This window comes from Watersipora subatra, chromosome 7 (genome assembly GCF_963576615.1).
Source record: "Watersipora subatra chromosome 7, tzWatSuba1.1, whole genome shotgun sequence".
Lineage (NCBI taxonomy): Eukaryota > Metazoa > Bryozoa > Gymnolaemata > Cheilostomatida > Watersiporidae > Watersipora > Watersipora subatra.
Window position 1 is genome coordinate 40,266,792 of NC_088714.1, and position 20,689 is coordinate 40,287,480.

Below are 20,689 nucleotides of genomic sequence, written 5' to 3' on the forward strand. Positions count from 1 at the left end.
GTATGTAACGCGGTATTATATAAGTTATTGAATATTTGTGATTATGTTCTAACCAAATAAAATGCACATTGAAACAATTGTCTACTTTGCTACCATTCTGAGAGCTAAAGAAGATTCTATTTCATTTTAGTGTAACTATTTATGTTAGCGTATCGTAAGACAAAGATCGTGAAAAGGCAACAGAAGACATTAGTCTATCTTATCTTTACTACAAACACCGACTTCTCCAACAACTAACTTTGTTTAGATTTTGAACATGACCGCACTCTGTAGGTATTCATTTGTCAATTTGCTTATATATTTATTATTTATGTACAGCATTGTGTGACCAAAAATTTTTTCTTGATTTGTTGGGCAAAAAATATTTTCTTTTTGTTGGCATGATGATGTATTTTCTTGCTCCAATATAAATAATGCATGTGGCAATTGTTGTGCATCATTGTTAGCAGCTTTCTCGTTACCTCCACAAGCACAATGTAGCCAATTCTGGAAAATCAGAGGGCAGCACACACAAAACCTTCAGCATGATGTATGTCTATTGGCATTGCTGACGCTTTACAACATACATTGTTTGAAAAGTCGATGCGCAATGACAAAATGTCTGGTGATGGACCACTGGAACAATGATGGGAAGTAGGTTGTTTTAGTTATCGGACGAATCTATCATGATAAATTGTAAAGTTAAATAATTTTACTTTATTTGATATAAAAAGAAAATGCTGCACATAACTTAATTACTACCACATCAGCACCAAAGCCATAAAAGGCCTTTAACAAGCACAAATGAGAACAGAATAACACAGTAGAAAAGGGCTACATATACTACATGTGGATATGTGAAAATAAGTGAATATAAGTCTGGTTTATTTGAAAAAAAATCAGTGTTGAAAATCCTGAATGTTTTATGTATGTAGGTATGTTTTAATTTGATCAATATATTCACTCAAAATTGAGCACAGTACAAGCTGAAACAGTTCGAGTTTTTGCATATAAAAGTATTCCTATCTAGAACAAGTTTGTTCTCTATGGCTGCAGATGAATTGGCAATGAGGTAGAGGGCACGCCAGATGCCGTCTGGCGTGACTTCCCTTCATTGCGAGTTCACCCACAGCTATGAGGAACAAACTTGTTCTATGCCTATCTAGATATTGCTTGTATTAGAAAGCCTCAGGAAGCATTTTTGCTCTGTGATTTCTTACTCCCTGCAAACTCCTCTTGGAGATCCTTGATCTAAAATAAAAACAATCATAGCATGTGTATTTACATCTCCTTGAACTTGTAAAGTACTGTGAATGCAGTATTCAAGTAGCATTATTTGCGACATTTTTTGACTTTGACAGGAATATTATTTGTTAATTTAATGAAGTAGATTGGAAAGTTACATTGGACATTGTGATTAGCTGGAAGTTAATTTGGCGATCTCAAAGAACCGGACAAATCTGCTTTTGCTAGTTCCTGACTTTATTACTGTTTTTACAGTAGTTTTATTTCACAATTATTCTCTGGCTTCATATATCTTCTCAGATCCTACATTGCTCAACCGACTTAGCCTATAGAGTTGACTTGTACAAGACAACAGCGAAATTAGTCCAAGTACTCAGTCTATGAATCGGATGGTGTTGTGGCACCTTGTTATCAATTTCTCAAAGAGTTGATAACAACTCCAGAGATGCTCCCAAATCCTGATTAGAGATTTGCACATTACATCAAATCACCAATCATGAGATTGGCATCAAAGCACCATAAAAATGGATTACCCAGTTTGTAAATTAATTCAAATTAAAACCATCAATTACGTAGTGGATGATGGTTTTAATTTCATTTTATTTGAAACCTGAGCAGTCACCCTTCTAAGTGATTTGATTTGGAGCAAAACGCATGCCAGCGATTTGATATGCTTTACAAATCTGGAATCAAAGATTTGGGAGCATCGCTGCACAACTCTCTCCAATTCAGACACTGAGCACTTACACTAAAGTGACACGAAAGCATCATGCAACAAGGTTCTAATTTTAAAACTGAGTTACTGAATATTACCACTCACCGGACTGTTAGGTATGAAAGTAACATCAGGTGTCTGAGTTACATCTATAATGCTGTCGTTTGTGGCGTTTCGTAGATGCTCCCCACATCTATGGAAGCTCGCATAGCCTCTGCTCTTACTCCTACCCGTCCTGAGCAAGCACTGCGTTTCCTCCTTATCTTGAGCTATAAATCAGAATGCTCGAGGCATTGAACGTTTGGCTGGGTGTGAACAGGCAACTTAACAAATATCGCAGTTGGCAGCAAAGAATTTGTTTCTAAAACCTAATCCTGCCTACACAAGGGGTTCTTCTGCATTATCCTACTATAACTTCACGTTTTTCTAGCTACTAATCTAGGGCTATAAATGGCTTGAAGATCTGCCTACCAATGAAATTCCACATTTAACCATAATTAATATTGCACGATTTGCCTAAAATTTTATTGCTGGTTATGTGAGTGAGTACCTCCGTGTTACTATCAGATGTATTGTCTTGAGGATACAGTCTCTTTGTTGGATTCTGTGACTAAAAATATAAACAATACGTAAATTATGTATATCGACACCATGTGACAACATATATGAATTTATGCACATGTATAGCATATTTATATTTGTGGGCACAATCTAACTAAATTCAAATTGGCAAAAGAGTCCAAACAAAGGCCTTGTTGCCAGGGCTCCAAAATAAGCATTCATTTTATCTTGCTTTTAATGATTGTTTTTGCAAATTTTAGGTGTGAAATATTCAATGTAAAATAAAATATTACGTCCAAGTTTAACCAAAGGTGTGAACTGCGATATAATACTATCTGGCGCATGTGTGAGGCCTCGGGATGAGAAATTCTCAAGAAAAATGAGACAGATTGCCGTAAACTTCACTGGCTATTGGGTCAAGGATATGGTATCTGAGCATTCCAATCAAGTCCTTGTTTCTTTGCAATTCTACCAAATTTCTATGAGAGTGTAGATGAATTAAAATAAAAGAAAATGTTTTTGAACTTTGATGTACCGTGAGACCGAAAGCAAAGTATCGAATACAGCTTAGACATGTCGCAACCCTCACAGTAGTGTAGACTTAGATTTACTGCATTCTCTGATTTCGGCTTACAAGAACATAAATGTGCACGCATGCTTTTGTTACAAAATAGCTATTTCAGAAATAAGACAAATTAAAATCCATAAAAGTAATAAATATTATTCATCATCTCTATGTAAAATCCATACTATACTATCTGTGCATTTGCAAAGACATGGAAGGATAGCCCTGTCTAAATATATTGGACATACAATGACCGAGTTTTGCTGTCCAAAAATATCCCTTATAATAGGCTGAGTAAAATATGCTTGGTGTACCGGTAACTTACCCTCCGCTGTTCTTTGTACTTTTCCTTCTGGGTTTGCTGTCTTTTAGGGCCGTACATGCAGCCATACTCTTTTTCTTCGCCATACTCTTTTTCTTCGCCATACATACATAAATAGCCTTGACTGTCATGAATGACGTTCTTACCTCTCCAAATATCTTCACCTTGCTAAATTAGAGCAGATAAAATTTTAAAATTAAGAAACATGGTACAGATTTTTTAGATTCATCGGCTGAAGACGTTGTAGGTTTTTAGCCTTACTTGATTGCTAACACTCAATTGGGAACTAACTGCTGCATGTGTATGATGCTTGATACATTTATTGCTTGCTTGATTGTAGTTATTAATATATACAATGATTTTTAATGTCATTTTAATTGCATGCCAATGCTTGTACACTGAAGCCCATGTATATCTTCTAATAAAAGCTGTACTATAAGCTTGATTGTAATCCACTGCATGTCTGTATATACACGAATATCCACTTCGTCAAATTAAGCTTAAGAGTTGAGTGTCTATAGAGAGTAATCCTTTATTGCTGAGAGGTAGATGGTGTGTATCCAGTGTGAGTTGCTAGTGAACTGATGAAAATTGTGTCAACTCTGCTTCAAGTAGGGCCTGTGACGTCATAGATCACATGGTACAAAAACAAACCAAAAAGGGCTTCATAAAACTGCAGCATAAAAACATAAGCTACTATTGACATGTACTTCTATTGCACAACAACCAAGCATAGGCCTACATTTTACAATCAAGGTTACACTTCACAATCAAGGTTACACTAAAATATCCGAGGTATAAAATGTTCATTTTCAACACAAGATCACAAATTACGCAGTGGAAAAAAAGTGCTTTAAGGATATGAGATTACCTTCAAAAAGTCTTTCATGCTTGTTGAATATGCCGTCCTCATGGTTTGTGTAAAACTTGTTGCCATATTCGATTTCATGGGCTTTGATGGCTTGCTCAGCCTCGTCTAACAATGAGGCAAGAAAGAGCGGCATAATGCTTAAATGCACTGCAATTAAAAAATATATTTGGTAGGCCCTCAGGCTCCTCGTAGAAGTTGACTGTCGTCAGCGATCATGTCATTCAGCTATCGAGGCTTCGATAACCTACCGACATGATTGCAGACTACAGGCACGGGAGGCCTGTAGGTAGGCCTATATAAAAGATGAAATGATGAATACAAAAAGTCAGTTATAAATACATGATGACCCACTGAGGTCTTCTTTTAGGATTGAAGCAATATGAATATGCAGTGCATTTCAATTAATTTTTTAAGACAAATTGCAAGCAGTAAGCGACTCTGACTACTGAGGACTACTGATCACAGGCAGGCTGTCTAGTCCGAAAATATAACTGCCCTGCATTGCAGAAGACTACAAAAACTTGCTTTACCTTGCCTCCTCTCCTACACTTTTTGTGAACCAAACAGATGAGATACAGCCTAGGCCTGGCGGTGCTACTGACAGCGCACCATTGTAGTAACAAGTTCAAATAAAATTTGAAATACACAATTAAATGGTTGTTCCTTAGGTAGCTACATACTGTCGTTGTTTCAAAATGTGCTACAGTTGAGACTTGGTAGTAATATAAAGTTAGTTGTTAAAAAAGTGTGTGCTTGCAGCAAATACAGTAAAGATAAGAAACTGATGTCTTCTGTTGCCTTCATTTTTACAATCAATGCCTAACGAGATGCTAATACTAATATTTACAGTGAAATAAAATAGAATCATTTTAGGCTCTCAGAATGGTAACAAAGTGGACAACCGTTTTAATGTGCATTTTATTTGTTCAGAACATAATCGTAACTTTTCAATATTTTATGTAATACTGCTTTACAAAAGTGTATTCATATTAAAAAATATAAAACTATTTTTCAAATATAAACGAATACAGAATAATTAATGGTGTATTTTTGAGAAGATTTTTTCCGTTTTGTGAGCGTGTTACCATTTATTCTTAACAAGAAAAAACTACGATAAACAGCTATGTAAATACTCTATGTTATTTTGCTAAAAGAACTCATATTTGTAATTAAAAATTTGCTTGGACAAGATGCTTCCGTGATATTTTGTTAAACAAAAAGATAACTACTCGATTTCTCAACAACTAAACGTTTGCAGTGGTTCGCTAACTTTAAAGCATTTGTATTTCCGGATTAAGCTCCACCCCTACAAAACGACCCAGAAACTGACCAGGTTTTGAGCCACTGCAATTATACCTGACCGTCCAAGCACTCTTCTCTTGCCTCCAAGGGTCTCAGTTGGCTAATCACCTCTTCTACAGACCTTTGAGCGTACCCTTTTAATAAGAGACCATATCAACACGGTTGACACAGACACAACCTTTTATGGCTCTGACTGGCAATATCCCTCAGCTGTCAATCCAGTTAAAGGCTTGACTGGTGAGCGATATCATGAAAGCTCTATGTGCAACTTGCTCTATATTGCTGCCGATTGTTGTGCTCTATTACTCTGTTGGTCTGGGGGTGACATGGGGTGGTGTGTGATTTCTCCGTATGCCACAATTGACACTGCTCTGTCATCAGATGACTCTCGAACTGTTCTTCATGGTTTGTGTGGATCTGTTTTGGCAAACCTATGTAGCAGCAGACTTGTTTGTCCAGGGTGCTGGCTACCTCTGGCGCCATGGCTTTTGAGAAAGTCAAAGCATCCTGCCATTGGGTGAAGTAAGTCGGTTAATACCAGTATTTACTTGTTTCTTTCCGTTGTCATTGACAGTGGCCCCATCAATTCCACTACTACCTTTTGATAAGGGCATTCAGTGCACAGCCTCTGTTTTTCTCTGGCTGTCTTTGTCCAACCATGTTTCGCGGCTCTTAACCAGTCTTCTCACAGTTTTAGCTCGTACCAAATTAGACAGAGGCGACAGGTCATCTTACTTACTACAGGATGGGCCTATATATGTGTTTGCCACATGATGGTCTCTCTGACAGTTGACAGGAAAACTGCACACTATCTGAACTGGTCATGGGGTAAAATTTGGGCTTCTAACACTCCATCCAGGCATATTCTGAAAATAATTGCCAGATTTTGTGTATTTGTCAGAACTGCTGACTCTCCATCCTTAGCTCTAATTTCTCGCAAGTCACCTCCAAGTCAGCTCCTTTCCTCTGAAAGTGCTTGGTGCATGGTGGCCACAAGCCCTGGGCCGGTGGCCAGCAAATGTACCAGATTTTTGCCAATGTCAACTCAAACTTTTACCTAAGCATTGTCGCAAGGTGTTAAGGTGGTTTCGGCCAGTCTTAAGTCAACTTCTCTGGCTACAACATTGAAGGTAGCGGGTTAACCCAAATGGCCAACCTCCTGACACAGGGGCAACTCCTGACACAGGTGCCCTATGGCGAGCTCCTTTTGAGAGGGTTCGACATGTCTCAGCTCGATGAGCTCACACTGCTGGCAGTCTACATATCCGCCAGCGCAACTCTGAGGCATTACTGGATCTGCCAGCGAGGATCCACTGCAACCCCTTTACTGCAACACAATAAACCAACAATTTCTATACTTTTCAACTTGATTGAGTCGAAAGGCATAAGTATATCGCAAAATCTCTAATTGAACACCATTTATTATAACGCCACCTCTATATGACCACCACTAGAGAAGAGAGTTTAAAAAATAGAACGCCATGTCATTCAAATAGAGGTTTTACGCTATTTATAAAAATGAATATTTGATAATACATACAATGTTTGTGCATAAAGGGAACTGCGTATGGTGAAGATTTTCACCATTGAGGATTTACCCATCTTCAATATAGTATGATAGCCAATCTACACATAATACGCAGTTGTATGTTAATGCTACGTAAAGATGCTGAAGGTGAAATTGACATGACAGGAACATTGACGAAGTACAAAATCTAATAATAAACCAATAATGTGGTTAACTTACCAAAAGCTAAGCCTTCATTCGCCACCCATCACTTTGTCTAGATCAGGAATAAATATCATTTCACCAATACCCATATTTAAATCGTCTAGATCCCGCAATGCAAGAAAAAATATATGTGTGCACAGACTCATTTCAGTTAGGAGGTCTCAACCTTGCTCTGCTTAGAATTGGTCCCACTTTGGCAGCTTCATCAGGGAGACATCCAACTCATATTCCCTGATTTAGTGCTTGCTCATGCTGCTGCATCTGATCTCAAGAGACGTATTGTCAGCCGCACAGACAAACAAACAGAGCAAAATGCTGCATCAAATGGTGCATGCTTTTTCTGTTGTTTGTGGTGAAGTGACCAAAGCATTGGTTGTTCCTGTTGTTTAATACGGTGGCTACTTTCTCCATCTCCGGTTAGTTAACTGACTGAAAGCTACATGTTCATTCACTACCCTTTACTTTGTCTAGATCAGGAATAAATATGATTTTACTAATACCAATAATCTAGGCAAACTTTCAATTTGTCAAGATCCAGCGACACAAAAAAGATATACTTTTTTTTACAAAATACAAATATATTCTTGTCTATGTGTTATCTATAGTTTATGGATTATGAAAGTGTTTTACCTTTTATGTATTCTGTTTACAGATGCTGGGATTAATCACACATTCAGTTCATTGAATGCTTTGAAGGAGGAGATAACTACTCATTTTAACAACCTACTTCAGTCTGCTTGTGAAAAGTTAACAGAGATTTGTAAGGTTGATAAACAGATATGGAAAGTTCTAGATGAGGAGGAGGTGGAGTGTGCTAAGAGAATACAGATAATAGAAAAAGTCCGAGATGAGCAGGTAGTTTGATATGATGCATTTTCAACTAGTCTTACAGAATATATTTTCTTCACCAGAGTAAAAATTTAGTTTTGGTCATCTTGCTTATTACAAACTTGCAGAGTGAATTGAAATCAAATTGCTGTTGAACAATACTAGCTCAACAGTCCAGTTTGCTATGTAATATTTATATTGAAAGCTTAAGTTCACCATCCCAAATATATTGGTTGTGATAAACAGCATCTATCAAAAAGCTTCAAATGTATGTACAACATAGTCCTAAGCCTTCTAGGTTATGTTTTGGTTTCAGATTGAAATGATCAGAGAGGCAAGTGAGAAACTAAAAGAGCAGATCCATGAGTACCAGAGAGAGCTGATAGATCAAGTAGAGTCATATAACACAGAGTTGATGGCTAAGAAGGAGAGACTAGAGGAGTCATGTACAGAAGTACGGAAGTGGTTGAGAGAGAGTCATGTGATTGAGAAGGTGGAGCAGAGGCAGCAGATGACAGATGAGCTGGTGAATAACACAGATCTAATGATTGACTGCCCACTTACAAGGACTCCAGCCTTTATACAGACTAGTGAGTACATTTAGTTCTTTTCTGATGTGGAAGATAAACTCGAATCATCTTTAACAACTTTAATATAGTTACAGTGATGTTAGAGGTTGTATAATTGATTAACCAATAAGGTGCTTATCATTGAATAATCAGTATCATTATTGGTCATTATCTTAATTACACAGTAAACATGGTCAGGTGTTACATGGTATCCTAGACAGACTAACAGTTTTAATATTGCTACTATGTTGTTCAGCTATTGTTTAAATGTATTACAACAATAAAGTTATATCATAAATTTTAAATTTATATTTACATGAGGCATCAGTTTGTAAGCAAAAAACTTGTAACCAAAAAAATGGCTTATGGCAATCTATCATAATAACAACTAGAAATTCCAGTCATACAGCCCACGACCAAAGTGATATTGGAAAAAAGAAAGGGTACTGATGGTTGTGAAATGCAATATTAGCAGTCAAATAGCACTGCATTGCAATAGGATAACTGCAATGGTAGCTGTAATGTACTGGGTGTGGGTGTTATTATGTACAACAAACAGCAATAATGAAAGGAAAAGATTATATGTTTATATCTCTCCCCTGCAATAGAAGAAATGCAATATTAGAAGTAAAATGCACTGATATTATTAGAATAACCAATATTATTAATATAGTAATACAGTAATAATAGAAAACCAATGCACAATTTTGTTTACATTTCAAAACGTCATAGCTAACAATATCAAGAAGTTGTAATACTTATATAGATTTAAAAAAAATCTATTTAACAAAACTATTTAGAAAAAATAATAAAAGTAACATATCACCCATCATCGATGTTGTTAGTGTGACTATAACACTTCAATAGTCATCCAAACTTATAATTAAATATTGTAATAATCTCTTAAGAATTGTTAGAAAAAAATATCATCGTCATTTCCTTACTTTCACTGCATTGGACATCAGTTAGAATACCAAAGTACTCAAAAGTGTCTAAAATGTCAGTTACTTTTAAATCGGCAAAAAAGAAACGATTATATTTCAGTACTTCTACGTTAATTACAGAAACCTTCGGCAATTCGACAATGCTATAGACCGATGAAATGTGCACAGTAAGGCTTAGCAAGTTTTAATAACGATTTTCGGTCAAATTAATCTGTCTATTTGTGTATAATCCGATCAGCTGGGTAAGGTTTAGGAATATGTCGACAATTTTCAAAGACTTGGTAACATATTTAAATATGTTGTTATGTGTTTTGTATCGTTATTATACTTAAACAACTCTACACAAAAATGGTTAAATTTGTTGATGAGATTTTGGTACAAGGGTTCGCGACGTTGTTGATGAATAATTTTCGCGAGTTGTGTGCACATGCATTTATCATAAAACTCTCAAACATTCGCTCCGCTCGTTTGGTCGTGGGATAAACCGAGATTACTGGCTTAGCTACACACATCAGCTCAGCCCCCTGACCGTTTCTTAGTAAATATTAACTCTTACACCATGGAGTGTTTTACTCGTTCAGATTGAATTAAGTTATGCTGAAAAACATTTAGGTTGCCGTTTACAATTTTTCTTTTTAACCATCCTAGACCGGAAATAAGGTACAACCATTGACAGTCTTAGTAACGTTGATTGACTGTGAGAGAAAAACCAGAAATTATAAAATATGGAAGCCATGATTTTATGCTGTGATTTCTGAGTAAAAGAAAAACAAGCTGGTCAATCTTTTCTCCAAAATATTAACCCGCTATCCTAAATTTATTGTGTCAAAGTTTTGGGTGGATCTGCTAACTCTGAGACCTGCAATCATTGTTTTGTATAAGTATTAAGGTAAGCCGTTATAAATGCTTTTGATAGCAAAGGAGTTAAGATGAGTATTCATAAAATACAAAACAAAAAGTATAAGCATAACAATATAAGCATAATAACAAACATACCTTTCTGAATGACTAATATGCATATTACAAAATTTAACAAAATTATATTTGTTGTACCGCAATAAAATGGCATAACTAAGCTTATTATCAGTGCGCAGGCAAACCATGAAAATTATTATTTTAGTTCTTAGGACATATTTTTTATCCTCGACCAATGAAATATACACAGTCATATTGCGGTCTTGTGAAAACGTGTGTGGCTGGCAACATTAGACAGCACTGATATCATGGAGTCGGCGTGCATCGAATAATATATTAATTTCCTTAGATATCCCTGTCGGTAATAGATTTTCCCTTAAATCACATCAGCTATATCAGTACTTTCATTATATATTTCAGTACCTAAGAGTCTTGGCTTTTGAATGAGCCTAAATTCAATACACAAAGAATAATAGAACTATGAAAAATGGGGTGTCAAAAGTATGTCCTGCAACAAAAAACACTGGATTGTGTTTCCCATAATGTGATGTCATAATTATCATTTAGCCTTTATCGATTCCTGTCGCTGCCATCGAGGCTGCGCTTTTCTGTGACAATCGGTGCTCTTAAACCCCTAAAGCGCTAATAATAAACTAGCATTCTAAATAATCAACAATGCCCGGGGATCGTGCTAACGCCCGACCAATACAAACACATGTTCTTGGTTAATAAGTTTCGGGTGATTGTAAGTGATTGGAAGTAGTTGCTTCTGTAGTAGTATTATAATCTGAAGACTTTGTATCGCTTTCCATGTTGCTTTTTAAATATGATTATGCTTCAATAAGTATACTGTCGTTTATAAAGGTAATGAAATCACATCGATTAAATTTGGACCTGCAATGGCGTGCCTTAGGACTATATGCAAATTGCACCTTCGCGAGATCACGCAATGCTTTAAATTAATTAGCCTGAAAAACTAACAGTTTTATTACACATGTTATGTGTTTAGAAGCATTACAACAATAAAGTGATATGGTAAATATTTAGATCTAAGATGACACAAAACATCAGGCTATAAGCTTTATTAACAACAGAGTTCTACGTTATTCTATCTGCATGTCTTCAGTTATTTAAACATCATGATGTTGAACAAACTGTTAGCAGCATCTGAGAGCAGCTGACTTTCATACATATAATCAGATCATTTCTCACTCTATTAGTCTCTTTGTAGCTGTATGAATTGTAGCTTCATGTTTCTCAATCAACTTGAGAATATATACAAACTCAGAGAGTCAGTTGATGATATCTGCACATCACTATGTATTATTGTATAGCCTACTGCAACGTAAGCCTTACATGTTAGCTGGGTTTCTTAGTTGTGTTATTAAATGATGCTCAATAATTATGGAAGTAGATACAGAACCACTCCACTTTCATCTCTTCTGATGAAGTTTATTAGTACCACTATTGCAATAAGATTATTGATTCTAAAGACTAGCATGTCCTGATTTGAGTGAACCTGTTTTTTAAAGTCAGATCTTACACCTTTTCCGCTACATCATCATATTATAAATTATAACTGCCTTCTAAAGCAGTTATAATTTATTAGAGCATTTTGTATACAGCAAAGTTAATGACAAAAACCTATATTCACTATTGACCTCTTCAACTACTCATAGGTCTATCTGTAACAGAATTACAGTGTATTCTGTGAAGAGCTACTCATGGTTAGTAGATGTAGTTTTACTGTTTGTAGCTTCTATATCTTTGAAGTTTTATATTTTTCTACCAGTTATATTAAAAAATCATTGAAAACTAGCAACAAACTGTTAAATCCTTTGTTTTGCTTTGGAATTTTTAAAGCAAATCTATTGAGCACTCAAGTTTAAAAATGAGTAATACTATAGCTCCAACTTTAACTTTTATGAATTAAATACATTTTCAGATGTGCAGCTGTGTGAACTTGATAAATCTTTTGTTCAGAGAATCAACTTATGTTACATTGCATTCTATATCTTTCGCTTTACTCGAAATTGTCTTAGATATGTTACTGTGTGATCTGGATAAAATTTTTGACTTGTTACAACATATTATTATTTACTTTATAGGTAAACCACCTTTCCAGCTACCTAAGTTAGCTCCAACCCCCACATCGCTAACTTTCCTGTCTGAACACAGCACTAGTAATGGGTGTTACTCAGCTGCTTATAATGGAAGTAATGAACTTTATTTAGGATGCTTTGATGGGATTAGAGTTCTGAATAAAGATTCTACCAGGAATATTTTGTCGACCATTTTGAGAGTTACATCTGTTCAGGTCTGTAACAACAGCACTTATGTTTTGGGTCGCAATGGAGATGAGAGAACAGTTTACCAGTGTTTGTCTGATATGAGCCAGAGAGAAAAGCTGTTTTCTTTCAACTATTTAGGTAATACTGCTTCATTCATTGCTGTTAGTAAATACTATATTGTTGCCTCTGAACCAGTTAAAGATAAGTTAGTACTCTACAACTTCTCCACCAGGAATACAACACTTCTGACTTCTGCAGTGTCACCAACTAATATGCACTTTCTACCAGATGGACAGCTACTAGTAGTGAGTAAAGATACACTTATTAGATGTAAAATAGAGATTGACAAGCTGATTATCATCTGGACTTGTGAAGGACTGGAGGCAGCCCATGCAGTCACCTCAGATGTAGATGGGTTTATTTATGTCTCTTCTTATAAAAGTAAAGTCATCTACATCATCTCTCCTCAAGGTTAGTTTCTTATAGAATATACAGATTATATACAGCCTTTATATACTAGTACACATCATGATAGACTATTATTAAATTTCTTACATGTATAACTTACTATAACACTAAAGTATCTTGTCTACACCATATTCTTATCAGCTGAGTATCTGTTTACAGGTGAGATACTGAAGGAGATTAGTAATAATAATCTACCAGGTAATTCAGGACAAATAAGTATTAGAGGAAGAGATGAGCTGGCAGTACCTACATGGGAAGGCAACTCCGTACGCCTGTTTAAGATTGACCATTGATAACTCAACATAATGCTGAGAGATTATAACAAGACTTTATTAATATATTGATCGAAGGATGTTAATATGAGTGATGAGTATGGAGTGTGGATAATCAATTTAGGTTCTGTTTATTCATTTAGTTCAAATATGGCTGTTTGATATCTAGTTAGTTCATTAACAAGGTAATTGAATTTTTTGCACCGGTGTGTTATTAAATGAATCTACCATGTAATGCGATAAAGATCTGCACACTTGTACTACATAGTTATACTATATTATCTTGGCTAAAACTTTTGGTTTTTATGTAAGAAAGGCACACGTTACTCCTGTATCAATGATTGATAGAGTTTTTGGTAACGCAAGGTTTAGCCCAAATGCTCAGAGATGTTAGTTGAATTGATATAACTTATGTGACCAACTTTAAAAGCAAACTCTTACAAGTTACTGATGTTCAAAGAAGGAAGTGTAACATCGGCAAGCTATGGATAGTGATTGTTTGTGACTGAAATTGCCCAGCGTTTGACGCAGAGTGTAGTGGAATGATTTTACATGTTTTTCAATTATGCATTTTATATTATACATTACAATTATATATATATATATATATATATATATCTATATAATTCAAATATATATTTTAGAACATATTTTGAAAATATTTGATATAATCCTGTTTCATACTGCCAATAAAGATTCAGTTCTGCATTAGAAAACGATCAATTTTAGTGAGAGCACAATCGGAGGTAATATGGCACATCCACGCTGTGTACTGAGTGTAGACATGCCATATCAATATGTTGTGTAAATGAAAAAATTTGAAACATTCCTTTTAATTTTAAAATGCCGTAATGTCATGCTGTTATAATAACTGTCATGATAGTAAGGAATATCCAATAATGATATACCCAAGTCTTATAACTTATGTAAAACGGTATAAATTACCTGATTTTTGAATTACATGAAAAAAAAGGAATGTGTCTAAAAGATCGTAGAACTTCAACTAGTTTCACATATTGCACTAAGTGGTAATTGCAGGTAAAGGTCTATCAAAACAAAGTATTAATACAAAAAAATTCTTGAAATTAAAATGAGCTTTTGATGTAGTCTGCCAGAAAATTGTTTTGCAAATGGCCACCACACGTACTTGTGAGAAGCTCAGAATAAGCTTTTGAGAGTTCAACTAAAATCTGCGTTCAATTAGAGGTTTTATAATATATATGTATATATACAATGTATAGACACATGTACATTCAAAGTATATACATTATATATTTATATATATCTGTACGATATACCTAAAGCACATAAATTACATAATTTTTTTATTGTATATTTCGATACATCAGAGGCTTTCGAATGAGCTTATATTCAATACACAAAGAATAATAGAGCTATGAAAAACTGGGTGTCAAAAGTACGTCCTGCAAAAAAAACCACTTGGTTCAGGTACTCAAAATGTGACGTCATAATTCTTATTTAGCCTTAGGTCGTGGATCCCTTTCGCTGCCAGTGAAGCTGCGTTTTTCTGTGACAATCGTTGCTTTAAAACCAAAGAGCGCTATTAATAAACTAGCATTTTAAATAATCAACAATGTACGGGATCGTGGTCACGCTTGACCAATGCAAACGCATGTTCTGGGTTAATTATGGCGCCTTACAGTGCCTCGCGTTGTACAACTCGAGTTGGGACCACGCAACGCGACTCTGTAAATGTAACGTGCAATCATAGATATATAAACCTAGATTGGCCAATAATAGCTATTCCCATCCGTTGCCTTGTCAGACTTAAATAGCACGACGTAACGTCATTGTATTGTACCTCATGCTTGACTGCACTGTGGAGCTAATGAGGAGAAGGTGACAAAATTACAGTGCCTCGAGTTGTGCAACTCGAGTTGCACAAATCGAGTTGTGACCACACAACGCGACTCTGTAAATGTAATGTGCAATCATAGATATATAAACCTAGATTGGCCAAAAATAGCTATTCCCATCCGTTGCCTTCTCAGACTTAAATAGCACGACGTAACGTCATTGTATTGTACCTCATGCTTGACTGCATTGTGGAGCTAATGAGGAGAAGGTGACAAAATTACATTTATTTTCACATAAAAACCTTCTTGGATACATAATCCAGTAAACTAAAGCAATTATGTGATAATATCTAATAACCACCATAGATTAATACTATAAAAGCTATGAATTGTTGTACACAAATCATGAGCCATCAGGGCTTTACTTGCCACCCTCTCCTATCCCTATTCTCTCTTTTCCCTTCTCCAAAGAAAAAGTGAGAAAGGAAAAAGAGAGAAGGGGGAAAAGAGAGGGGGGGGGGGCAAATAGCCAACCCACCCAAAGAGCCAGACCCTGGCTAGGTAAATAGACTAATATCATGCTGAACTAAACATGACTAAATATGATGAGGATGCAAGTATGTCTTAAGTCAAAAATGAGACAGAATGATTATTTTACAGCTGGCTAGGTTACCAAAGCTGAAGTGTAATGATTGAATCACTAGCATCGTGGATGTTACCAACTTTAATGTAAACCAAGCAACGAATTCCCTAATCACAGTTAAGAATCGTGGTGGCTTGACTTTGTCTTCGCCTGTGGTGATTGAGGTTTGCAACCATAGTGAGAAAGCGACGAGAGGGTTGCGTAGTAGTGCTGCATTGGTGAAAAACTTTCCTAGGCTAGCACTAATTGTCATCATGGAGCATTTGCTGAGGTTCAACATCATGCTATTGTTTAAGTGTAATCATCAAGCTAGTAGCCTAGCTCGTAAGATAGCAAAGAGATATATTTTGACTAGGGCGCATTATGAAGCTAAGAATAGAGCTGGCACGGGTAGCTCGTCTGGTCTTGACCCACCGGGTCAGAGGTGCCCGGGTCGGGCCACCCGACCCTCGGGTTTTCCTATACAAAGACACGGGTAGGTTTATGGCTAAACAACAGCGGTTGTAAATCGCTTTTTAAGTGCGATTGAAATGGAGTCGCATATAGTCCTAGCGCGGAAGGACCAGGCGAAATAAAACAAGGTGAGTCCAGACTATATTCTTCCGTCTGCGACAATAGTCTTTGGACTATAGGTTTCACAAGGTTTTTCGGCAAAAAATAATCAAAATGTCGGGGGTCTGGGAGTTCAGGAAGAAGCCAGTCACGAAAGGAAAATACCAAGTTATTTGTACAATATGCAAAAGCAAGTTAAAAGTTGACTTGCAACAAAATTCACATTACAGTTATTTGGTATCATAAGATTCACCAAGTCTTACTCTGTTGTGTTGTAGGTGTGAAATATATGGGAATGTGATTACGAGCTCTTAAAAGCTAAAAAACGAACAGCTAATTGCAGCCACACGAGACCGCCGTAGTTTGGATTCGCTTTCCAAAACGGCTCAAATGGGACGTAGTTGTTACAGGATGGTTTCTGTTTACACTTTCATGCAACCTCATTCGTCAAAATATTTTCACAAATATACTTCACGCATTCACTAAAACCATGTCTATTGTTCTTACGTGTCTGTTTTATCGTCATTGTAATGCTGTCACTTTTAGCAGTGATATCTTATAACTTACCGTAAAAAATCGTTAAACTTTTTAACCTTAGCTCGAAGGAGTGCATATCATTGTGTGATAATCATGACGAGCCTGTTGGTCACCTGTGATAATCGAAAAGTGCTGCAAAAATTATTTTCGAAGTATTGGGTCACGTGATCAGATTACGATTTGACGATTGAATAATGCCGAAACAAAACTGTAAACTAGCGAGCATCTATATTTGATACGGTGTATTCGGTAAAACCCAAAGTGTTTGTCATAAACTATAGTGCTACAATAAGTTTTATATTGAGTTTTTTAATGGCTTTTCAGTTCACATGAAAACATCACGTGACAAAATGATAACCAAACTGTAATGACTACGTCAGAGAAATAAACAGATTCCAATCTACGGCGGATTTTCGTTTTTGAGCTTTTAAGAGCTTGTAATCACATTTCCATGTATTTGGCACCTACAACACAGCAGAGTAAGACATGGTGAATCTTTTGATACCAAATAACTGTAATGTGAATTTTGTTGCAAGTCAACCTTTAAGCTACAAAGAAGGGTCTACCTCAATACTATTGAGGCATTTACAACGAGGTCATCCTGAGGAACTTAAAAGCGTGTCTAAGAACCTTCAATCCAGCAAACTTATTTTATTTTTAGTTTCTTTCACTAATACCAGAAGCTTTAGGAGAAGTGATGGATTTTTGCTTTCCACTATGCTGGGTTATCTGTTTCTATATTTGTAAAGTATTTCTTAACTAATTTCTTGTTGATTATAATAGCAGTTGAAAATAAAATCTGTAATAAAAACATTAGCCAAATCATGCCATTAATCTATCACCCATTGAATAGCATTGATCCACCATTGTTTAGCCATAAATTGTAGAATGCATCTATAAACCAAGCTACAGAATATAGTGATTGGTGTGATAATGGTTTCTTTTATCTTAGTTTAATGATGTCACAAAATTAGGCTGTGATAGAACTATCTCTTAAACTTAAATTAATAAAAAATCGCGCGTGCTGACCCGGTCCGACCCGATCTTGGCCCTCATTGCTGACTCTGAGTCTGGTTCGACTCTGCATTCCTTGGTCTTGTTCCAGCTCTAGCTAAGAAAGCCATTTATTCCATTTCCCTGATCAGATCAAAACTTCACAAGCTCATCATACTTAGTCATGTTTAGTTCAACATGATAGTCTTTTACCTAGCCAAGATCTGGCTATTCGGGTGGGTTGGCTATTTGCCCCCCTCTACTTTCCCCCTTCTCTCTTTTTCCCTTCTCACTTTTTCTTTGGAGAAGGGGAAGAGAGAGAATGGAGATAAGAGAGGGTGGCAAATAAAGCCCTGATGGCTCATGATTTGTGCGCAACATTTCATAGCTTTTATACTTTTTATCTATGGTGGTTATCAGATATTATCACAGAATTGCTTTAGTTTACTGGATTATGTATACAAGAAGGTTTTTATGTGAAAATAAATGTGATTTTGTCACCTTCTCCTCATTAGCTCCATAGTGCAGTCAAGCATGAGGTACAATACAATGACGTTACGTCGTGCTATTTAAGTCTGACAGGCTTTTCCCTATTGGCCAATCTAGGTTTATATATCTATGGGTGCAATATATTGGTATTACGGTAGCATAACTGTAGACCTGGTTATATTAACAATGGTACATCAATAGGCACCCGTTAGCTAATATAAATTAAACTATGTGTGTATGTACTGTAAAACTAAAGCTAATGGCAAATTATAGTGTGCCGAGTTTGCAACTCGAGTTGTACAACTCGAGTTGCAAACTCGAGTTGTGTAAATATAACTCGAGTTTGTAAGTACAACTCGAGTTGTACAACTTGAGTTCATCAAAACCCAAGCCGAGTTCTTTCAACAGCAACTCGAGTTCAACAACTCGGCTTGAGAACATCTCATCTCATTGTTTCATTTTCTCTAGCTATATGGAAATTTTTTTGTGCATCATTAAACGCTGTTGAAATAATTTCTATGTTCATTTTCGGTGTTCATTCAGTTTCTTGTCAGGTTCTAGAGACATAACTCTGTTTTCATTTGAAAAAGAAGTTGTCCGGCTCCCACATAGATTGTTTTTTAGTTTGCTTTTTACATTCTACAATTGTTTTTGTCCCGTTATATTTATAGAAATAAATAAGCGCAAATATCGCCAATATATAAAATTTAAATATGTATATATATTTAAATTATTAATATTAAATTTATGTAAATGTTCTGTAAATGAGACACCCCAATTACTCACTTTGCTTTCTTTACAAACCCGTGTTAGTTTTGCATAACACAACTCGAGTTCATCAAAAACCCAGGCTGAGTTGTACAACACGGCAACTCGAGTTGTACAACTCGAGTTGCAAACACGCAATGCGAGGCACTGTAAGGCGCCTTAGTTAATAGATTTCTGGTGATTGCTAGAGTGGTTTTTTTCATCCTTTCGTTCATTTTAAACATTTATAGTAATTATTATCACATCGTTTTATATGATGGCATTGTTTGTCTCATACAGAAATGCAGAGGAAATCGACCTCGAGCTGCTTGCGATGCAAGAGGAGGCTGAAGAGAGACAAAGAGTAAGTGAACTTGATTAATAACTAATTAGTAATTAAATATCAAAAATACAACAATTAAAATACTTGTATTATTATATATTCCAATAAATTATATGATAAATAGAAAACAGGTGTATTGGACAGTTAAATTAATCACTTTGTGTATGATACTAGCTTATAGGCAGATTAAGTTATTTACAGTTGGCTTCTCTATTTTAAACAATCTCGGAGTGCAGTGAGTCAACCCCAACAATTGATTTAATTCAATTGACTTCTACAACAAAATGAAACAAAAACAGAAATGGCTACCAACAACATACCTGGTTGTTAACCACTCATGGTTGTTCAACCTCTAATCAATAGAAATACTAACCATAATTTATTGATCTTAGGTAATTGAGGAATATCGAGATGTAAGAAGATGGTGTCACTGTGGACGTTGTGCCTTGATGCCCACTAGAGCCCAGAATGTATGCTGTCAAGAACATGCTGCAGCATCGGATAAGATTTTGACTGGATACAGGTTAGTGCCAATTCAATGGTTATCACTAGGATTGGAACAGAATGGTTGCTTTTAGCTATACCCTGGCAGCACTGTGGCTCTTGTATGCGGGGATTGACATGTTTTGTTGTTTTCTCACTTTAGTTGCATATCAACGAACCTGGGGTGGAACAACTATTACAGGAGGCACCTCTAGAAATGTCTAGAAACCAATACCTGGTATATCATGGTAAGCAGTTATTATACTTGTTGCCTCTCGTCTCCAATGTTTTAATGTCATAGCAGTGATTTTATTAACAGTTTATAAACACATTTATTACTAATTATTTTTTATTTCTAGATGACAAATATGTTCTTACTGGCGAACCAGTGGCACAAGAAGTAAGAGAGAGGTTCTTTGGCTATCGAAACCTGGTGTTCTGGCTTTATCCTGGACTTCGAAGAAATGAGAGAGATCCGCTTCCAGCATGCATGTACCGCTACGTAC

General features: G+C 35.9%; 2 protein-coding genes across 2 annotated transcripts; one reads left to right on the plus strand and one right to left on the minus strand.

The window, feature by feature from the left end:
- Positions 1 to 727: 727 nt before the first annotated feature.
- On the minus strand, positions 728 to 4,480 carry LOC137399743 (uncharacterized). The gene is made up of 5 exons (XM_068085959.1): positions 4,259 to 4,480; positions 3,391 to 3,555; positions 2,490 to 2,549; positions 2,045 to 2,208; positions 728 to 1,230 (listed from the first exon to the last, which is right to left on the minus strand). The coding sequence occupies exons 1-4, from the start codon at positions 4,334 to 4,336 to the stop codon at positions 2,089 to 2,091; spliced, it is 423 nt and encodes a 140-aa protein (XP_067942060.1). The 5' UTR covers positions 4,337 to 4,480; the 3' UTR covers positions 728 to 1,230; positions 2,045 to 2,088.
- A 2,746-nt stretch (positions 4,481 to 7,226) lies between these two features.
- Positions 7,227 to 13,600, plus strand: LOC137400754 (uncharacterized). Its single transcript, XM_068087091.1, has 6 exons — positions 7,227 to 7,235; positions 7,493 to 7,619; positions 7,945 to 8,147; positions 8,437 to 8,710; positions 12,657 to 13,310; positions 13,467 to 13,600. Exons 1-6 carry the CDS (start codon positions 7,227 to 7,229, stop codon positions 13,598 to 13,600), a joined length of 1,401 nt encoding a protein of 466 aa, XP_067943192.1.
- Positions 13,601 to 20,689: the final 7,089 nt, after the last annotated feature.

Excerpts from the sequence above, each read along its gene's own strand:
- LOC137399743 (XM_068085959.1), bottom strand. The coding sequence starts at position 4,336 with ATGAAATCGAATATGGCAACAAGTTTTACACAAACCATGAGGACGGCA. Across the intron at positions 3,556-4,258 it reads GCATGAAAGACTTTTTGAAG|CAAGGTGAAGATATTTGGAG; the intron begins GTAATCTCATAT and ends GCTCTAATTTAG. Across the intron at positions 2,209-2,489 it reads CATCTGATAGTAACACGGAG|CTCAAGATAAGGAGGAAACG; the intron begins GTACTCACTCAC and ends TCTGATTTATAG.
- LOC137400754 (XM_068087091.1), top strand. Across the intron at positions 7,620-7,944 it reads GCAAAATGCTGCATCAAATG|ATGCTGGGATTAATCACACA; the intron begins GTGCATGCTTTT and ends TTCTGTTTACAG. Across the intron at positions 8,711-12,656 it reads TCCAGCCTTTATACAGACTA|GTAAACCACCTTTCCAGCTA; the intron begins GTGAGTACATTT and ends TTTACTTTATAG.